We start from the raw sequence: 7,598 nt of genomic DNA on the forward strand, positions 1-7,598 counted from the left end.
TATTGGCGGTGAGCAGGAATCGAACTCGTGCTCCACAGTGCCGGCCTTCATAGGTGCTCGCTAACAGCACTTGCCCCGACAGTCTGTTAAGTCTTTACAGGGGATCTTTGTCTTTGTGTGTGTAGATGTGTGTGGGTGTTTGGAGATGTCGTGGGTGTGTGTGTAGGTGTGTGTGTGGGTGTGTGGGTAGGGGAGAGCGGTGGTGGAGTGGTTAGCGCTACGCTGCGCTACGAACCCGGCGATCTGGTTTCGATTCCCGCTGACGGCCAACACCAGTGACGATTATCTGAACCGGTCCTGGTCTTCCCCCAGGTCGACTCATCCTCAAATGAGTACCTGGTATAGCGGTGTAGTGTAGTGAACATTGCCGCTGGGGAGACAAATGCGGCCGGGTGTGGTGCCGGCCACCCACCCCCTCGTGTGCCGTTCCGGCCTTCACTTGCCCCAACAGTCTGCTCAGGCTGTACTGGAGATCTTTGTCTACAAATATCTATGTGTGTGAGATGTGTCAAGAAGAAAAACGAAACAAATTGTCTGCTCCTTGTTCTTCTTTGAAAGGTTCCCAGCCTACACAACATCAACGCCGCTTAGCTACGGTTGGCTCCGTACGGCGCGAAAGAAGTTTAACATCCACACGAACCAGATGCTTTGTCGCGCCTGTGTGTGCAGGATTCGACTGCAGTGTCCAGTTCAGGCAGCAGGGCTCGGGGTGTGATTCGGTGACAGGATGACTGCCTTGGCATACACAGAACATTGTTTTATTTCACTCGTAAACCAGTGCCCATGCAGCACGATGACAGTGATAATTTATATTATTGCAGATGGGAAAACCAAATCCAAAAGATGCATCTCATCTCTGACGTTACAGATGTTAAGATGTAGAAGCGGAGTGATGTGAAAGTGAGGGAGCGTGAACCATTGGAGTGAGGCCGTGAGATGGACTAATGACTCATTGTCTTTTGTTATCATCAGCAGACAGAGCCGACCATGAAGCTGGTCCTCATCTCACTGTTCATCTTCCTTCTGGGTGAGTTCACACCCAGAGCCACTCACCCAGCACACATTGGACGGTGCCCTTTCGTTAGCCAGGTGAGAGTTCACTGTTACCTCCAGGAGGTTGTGGGTTCAATTCCGACCCTGACGCCTGCTGTATATATACAGCAGGCGTCAGGGTCGGAATTGAAGTATACTTGGGGTTTGCGTGTTTTTCTCACTGTGGTAGCGTGGATTTGTCTCCGGGTCCTCTTTTTTTTCCTCCACATTTCGAGTCAACGTGCATTTCGATTATTTTGCTGCTGTAAATTTCAGCACGACAACCCACTTCGTTGAGCTGTCATTTGAGGCCAGGTCACTTTTTGAAAAAAATAGCTACATAGCTGAGTGGGCCTTACCTACTAATTAGAATAGTTTTTAAATAAACCACCGTGACGATGAGGTCACGGTCATGTGACCCATGTGACACCGCCCTGGCCCTGCCAGTGGCTCTGCTGAGACTCGGCTCGCGAGCGGCCGCTCTGAGTCTGGGCACTGACGGTGGGGGGAGGCAGCCCTAAGATTTGGTCGAGGGGGAGACGTTTCACTGCGCTCACTCACCAGGTGAGCGGCCTTCCTCCCCAACAGCTGATGGTATACGGAGCACATTGTGTTGTAGCTTCCATTGAGGTCGTAGTTGTTTTTATCCATTCTCCACAATTACAAATGTAGATGGTGTAGCACCCCTGTGTTTAACGGAATTTTCAAGATATCTCGGTGGCCCTGTTACCACTGGACGAACCTTTGCAGAGTGGCGTAACGAGTGTAAGCGATATCTCTGTTGATTAAACGACATTTTAGTTATCGGAATGGCTTTTACCTGAATACTAAAAATGATGGATGTGTTTCGGACATTCATTCCAAATATACTCCTAACCTAAAAAATATGCATCACCGATATCACTAAAATAATACTAAAGAACATAAATATTAAACATGATTGAGTAATAATTAATTAATGATAAATAATCAGCCCTTTGTGAAGGTGATGTGTAGACGTTGCTGTTGTGCACTGTGGGGGTAGCGTGACGATGTCGCCGATGGGTGATGCAGCCTCCCGGGCGCTTCTTGTTTGATGACGTCATGGTGCGTGCCGCAGTGAAATTTCGTTCACGTGGAAATTAGATTTTCTAAATCGAAAAGAGTTCATAATTTGTCAGTTGCGTTAAAGGAAAAAATTCGTAAACCGAACCATACAAATAACCCAACTGGCAATGGATACCCATAGTCATTTATATACATTCATTAATTCCCCCCCCCCCCCACACTTCGTGCAAGAAGTTGCTCACAAGTGTTGTCATCACATCTACCCCTCTATTTAAGGAACGAAACAGGAGGATATCTCCCCAAATCTGTCTGTCGCCTGATGATGCCGGTGGTAATTTCTGGCGAAACGTCGTACTCAGATTGGAAATGTTGTGCCTTTGCTCTCCAACACACCAGTTAGTGCTGTACTAGTGACGAATTGGCACGTTCTGTTTACGTGACAAACCTTACTAATTGGCTGTGCCGGGTGGTGGTGGGTTTAACGACACATTTATATATTTATGCGATCTAACCCAAACAACCTGTATTATAAACTATAACGAGTGTGACCGGTCTCCCTGTAGATGCGGCATCGATTGCGAAGCTCCAGATCACTCTTCCGCATAATCTGTCTGTGACGGAGGGAGAGAACGTGACCATTCCCTGCTCCTTCTCCCCACCGGCAACCCACCTGGACCACATCGTCATCCAGTGTTTCACGATGCCCAGACGCTACGCAGAGAACATGACCAGAAGAGAGATGACGAAGGTGACGGCCGCATTTCATGTCAACCGTGAATAATTATCTCCGTACTTGATGTCTACGTCGACACCTAACAGATAATAACAAAGTTACGTGGCGCCCTTTAATTACCCAGAAATGTCCCAATGAGTCTCACAACTCCATTTCAAGAAGGCACTGCTCTGAGATCTTTGCCCAATGACGGTACATTAATGAGAGTTTGGCTTCATGTGGAGGGAAACCAGAGTACCTGATGACACTCGTGTTTAATACGAGGGGGATTACACGCAATACTCTACACAGATTCAAGTCCACAGGTAGACCCACTCTCAACACGCTACGCAAACTCAACATTGATATTTTGCCATCCCCTTGTCGCGTTGCAGCTGAAGCCTACAACGCTTGGTGTTCCCAGGAGGTCTCCCATCTAGGCGGTAACCAAGCTGAAGTCTGCTGAGCTAGCGACATCCAACGAGCCCAGGGGCATTCAGGACGATTTTACCGTGGGCAACGTGTGCAATTGTGGTTGACCTTCCATATTGTGGTTTGTGTCATTGCAGATTTATCAAACGAGGGATGAGAAAGAGGACTTGAGTATCGTTAAGTCTGTGGGAGACGTGCTGACGGGAGACTGCTCCATCGGCATCCCCAACTTCCCCGGGAGCTTCGGCCCCGTGCTTCTGTGCCGCATCGAATGTCACCGATGTAACGCGGAGAACACCAAGGTGCAAGGGGAGGTGGTGCTGAACGTGATGCCTGCAGGTGAACAAGAGCTGAGCATGGTGTTGTAGCTGATACAGCCACCCTTGCTGCTATAAAACTCCTCACCACTCTAACTAGTTAACTTTGGCAACATGATTATCTCGTGTTAGCTTGTTCACATTCATTATGTTGGTGATTTGCTTTGCTTTGCTTTACTTTTCGCACGCATGAAGACGAGGACTACACGAGTCCTCTAATGCTGACGCACGATGTCAGTTATGCAATGAATAATGCACGGAATATGAGGATGTGGTATAATTTATTCGCCTTAACAATTGGCAAAGCACTCATTTAATGGATAATGCACGTTCGTTTTACAACTTTCATGATTTCGTTTCTTGTTTTATAATTTATCAGATAAAAAATGTAAAAGAAAATAAAATGATCACCGTTCGTCACGACGTTGTTCAAAACGGATGAAGCGATTATGGGGGAACCTGCGTTGCACGGTGCACGAGATCCAACTGATTCTAGATTTGACTGAAAGGGTCCAGACTCTTTGGTTTTTTCGGTAAAGTCACGTAGGTAAAACATTTTTTTATCACGACGTTTCGGAGGCAACACAAGTTTATGTCTTCAGGTGGCACCGTCACAGCAATTGTGCTTACCGAAAAAAACAAATAGTAGAGATCCAACTGGTTGAGGCCGGGAGGTCAAGGGTAATGGAAAAACTGTGGTGCAGGACTAGAGTGGGCATTTGTACAGAGCTGAGTGATTCTCAGCCAGGAATGGTGCTGGGTGCGAGTGGGGGTCACGCTGAGCGCCCCCCCCCCCTCTCTGTCTCCGTGTCTCTGCAGCCCCACAGTCAGACGGTGGGGGCGTGAGTGACGCCACCCTCGTCCCTCTCGAGGAGACCTCACACAAGGGAGGGGTGGTGGCTGCCTGGGTCCTGCCTGTCATCTCCGTCATCTCCGTCATCATCGTCGTCATCATCGTCGTCTCCGTCTTTGTCTGGAAGAAGAAGAAACGCCATCGGTCTTCAGGGCTCTGCCTCCACTCACCCAGGTGCCCCCCCCCTCCAGCCTAGGCACTTGGATCGCCCAGCCCAGCCCCTGGTGAATGAGCGTGGACGTGGGCAGACGGGCTGAGCTCTCTCGGTGGCCTCCCACTCGATGTCACTGACGAGGTTTCACGTTCACGCACCGCTGGGTCTGGGTTCATAGCGGCTGTGCTGGGGATGCTAAGCCAACACCGAGCTCCTGGCTGACTCGTACGATGTTTTTATCAACGGCTGTGTTAGTGACAACAGAATCTGAATCTTTATTCAGGCCGGAAGAATCCGATGAGCTGTGAAGCTTTTTTCACAGATGTTCAGTAGGGGGCGAGTCAGCAAGATACAACGCCGTGGCTATGAGATGTTAACTACCTCGCCTGGTACACAGGAGGTTGTGGGTTCCATTCCGACCCCGACGATGCCTGCTGCTGTATATTTTGAGTCTGTGTCTCTCTGTCATCATTACGGTGGCTAGGAGATTTTAACGACCTCGCCTCGTATGGAGGAGGTCGTGGGTTCGATCCCCACCCTGATGCTTGCTGTGTATTTGGAGCTTGTGTGTCTCTCTCTCTCCCCGTGGTGGTCACGTGGATTTTCTTCCGGCTCCTCAGGTTTTTCATCTCCACATGTACAATCAACGTCACCACGCGTTTAGAGTATTTTGGCCGCTCCTATACATTCCCCACGTGATGATGATGATATCGGCCACTGCGTCGAGCATATCATTTGTGATGGCCAGGTGGTCGCTTCTGACAAAGAGCGACGCAGCTCAGTGGGCCTTGCCGAAGGTGCCCCCCCCCCCCTCCAGCCCAGGCACTACGACCCCCCCCCCCCTACGCAGCTCCTGATGAGTGAACGTGGACGAGGCATTTCCCAACCGCAGTCCGATGACCCAGTGCCTAAAAGCATCTGGACTGCCAAGTGGACATTTAACTGATCTGCCTGCCTCGTGTGGCTGTGCTACCAAGCAACCACGATTTATATTAAGCTGTAAAGTGCGTTACCATCGTAGTTTTTTTTTTAGTGAATATTGATTGTATTAAGCGATGAGGTTTAGTCGTTACCGAGGTTATTTAACCCCCGGGGTTTTACATGGGGCTTTAGTTGAATGGCTTGTCGTGTTACCGGGTGGTTTGCTCACGGATGCTTTTGTTTCTCGTTTTACAGTGCCACTCCATCCATAGTCTCAGGAGAGAGTGCAGCAGAGGGAGGACAGCTGATGGGACCTTCCAAAGGAGTTGTGGGATGAGCGGCACCATCACCCAGGCATGAAGACTGGGGCCTCCCGAGCAATTTTATGTCGCTTCCAACACTTTAGTTAGAATAGAGTTGTTTTGTTACTCGTAGTTTTGTTGCTTCTTCTGCCTCAGTCTCGTGCCAAAAACGTCGGCATGAGGGCAGGGCTAGTACTCTGGCAGTTGTGAAGTTGTTTTGGTAATTGCTGTCAATCTGATCAAAGTGCGTGGGATCAAAACCGCTTGATATTTACAATCTGCACTTGAACACCCTCACGGGCAGCAACAGCAGCAAGCAGTAAATTATTGTGAGACTCGTGAACAACGTAACCACTTTAGCGATGTGCACAGAGACACGTTCCTCTGAAAACGGGTCGGCTCTGCCGCTCGGTTGAACCCATAGCGAGCCAGACCGAGCGTCTCCGTGCCGACCCCTGTGTTGTGAGCTGGCCAGTGCAATTACATTTCCTGTGGCAGGGTCCAGTGTCTATTACACAATACTGCCGCTCGTTCTACATTGGCGTGGCCCATCCGGTGGTCATATCTATGATGTTGATGAGTGATGGTACCGATCGATGATGTGTGTAGGGTACTTTACATGTGTGCTGGTCAAGTTTTTATGCATCGACTGATCGATTGAGACGGTTTGTTACACCCGCACTACTCGGCACCTTGCGTACAATCACCGTTTCCACTCCTCGCTCAAGGCCCCCGCCTCTTCTCCCTGGTCCCCATCCTCCCCGTACCCATCCCTGTCCCCTTCCCCTCTTTCCCCTCCTCTCACACGCCACCTTTATCTAACCTCATTGTACCACGTGTAAAGTGCCTTGGATGTAAGCTACGATTACTTTACCATTCGTTTATGTCTAATGTAACGTTTGCACTGCACCTGTTAGCAGTGGAATAGAATGCACGAGCGATTTGGATGACATTGTGACGATTCAACCCCCGTGAGTGTGTAGAGTCGTTTCCTGACTATTGACCACGATGCTGCTACTGGTCATGAACTGTTGCCAACCGTCTGTGCCTTGAAACTGCTAAAGTGTTGTACCAACTGTATTGCCTTGAGCCGCAAACCTCAGGGAATTTTATATTCGAAGAGCGCACACGTTTTTATATATTTTAAAAATCCAATTTTTTTTTTCAAATGAAGCCATACGGTCACGAATGCATACTATTTATCTACATGAAACATTGTCACGTGTCGCTTAATAAATGTTGTTTGCCTGCAAAACCCGCGTTGATGTCTTCTTGCCCTGAATACGAGCGCAGTGGCATGGCGCGTCTCGTGTGGTGCGTCCACACGAATGCCGTGGCGGTGTTGTGTGGGTGAGCCGCACCCCGTGAGGGACACTGCGACAAAGGGGCCCCACCGCGGCATCGTCAGTCGCCGGGAAAGGCAGCGCCGCCCGCCGCGTGCTTGAGTTCACTGGCAATGTGTTCCTGGTCGGAGATGCATTGGGCTCTATGGTGTAGAGTCTTGATGAGGGAATTTTTCTGGGATGGATGGTGGTGGGAATCCGGTTTTAGGTAAGAATCCGTATGGGTGGCTTTCCTGTAGACAGAGTGGCTCATTGAACCATCAGGTCTCCTTTTAATTAGGACATCCAAAAAGGGTAGCTTGCCATTATTGTCGACTTCCATGGTGAATCTGATGGCTGGGTGTATGGAATTGATGTGGTCGAGGAATTGGTCTAGAGCAGGCCGGCCATGTGGCCAGATAACAAAAGTGTCATCTACCTACCTCTTCCATAAGGTCGGGCGTAGAGTGGCAGTCTGGATGGCGTCAGTCTCAAATTTCTCCATG

At 49.5% G+C, this 7,598-nt stretch overlaps 1 protein-coding gene across 1 annotated transcript; it reads left to right on the top strand.

Annotated features, from left to right (window-relative positions):
• Positions 1-977: 977 nt before the first annotated feature.
• LOC144953287 (uncharacterized) lies at positions 978-5,845 on the top strand. The gene is made up of 5 exons (XM_078883858.1): positions 978-1,027; positions 2,643-2,827; positions 3,361-3,562; positions 4,360-4,567; positions 5,724-5,845. The coding sequence occupies exons 1-5, from the start codon at positions 988-990 to the stop codon at positions 5,803-5,805; spliced, it is 717 nt and encodes a 238-aa protein (XP_078739984.1). The 5' UTR covers positions 978-987; the 3' UTR covers positions 5,806-5,845.
• The last annotated feature ends 1,753 nt before the right edge of the window (positions 5,846-7,598 follow it).

Source organism: Lampetra fluviatilis, chromosome 73, assembly GCF_964198595.1.
Source record: "Lampetra fluviatilis chromosome 73, kcLamFluv1.1, whole genome shotgun sequence".
NCBI classification, from domain to species: domain Eukaryota; kingdom Metazoa; phylum Chordata; class Hyperoartia; order Petromyzontiformes; family Petromyzontidae; genus Lampetra; species Lampetra fluviatilis.

What these genes read in the sequence shown, in the direction of transcription:
- LOC144953287 (XM_078883858.1), top strand. Translation starts at nt 988, where the DNA reads ATGAAGCTGGTCCTCATCTCACTGTTCATCTTCCTTCTGG. An exon ending in ACTGTTCATCTTCCTTCTGG is followed by an intron (nt 1,028 to 2,642) that starts GTGAGTTCACAC and finishes GTCTCCCTGTAG; the next exon opens with ATGCGGCATCGATTGCGAAG. An exon ending in CTCTGCCTCCACTCACCCAG is followed by an intron (nt 4,568 to 5,723) that starts GTGCCCCCCCCC and finishes CTCGTTTTACAG; the next exon opens with TGCCACTCCATCCATAGTCT.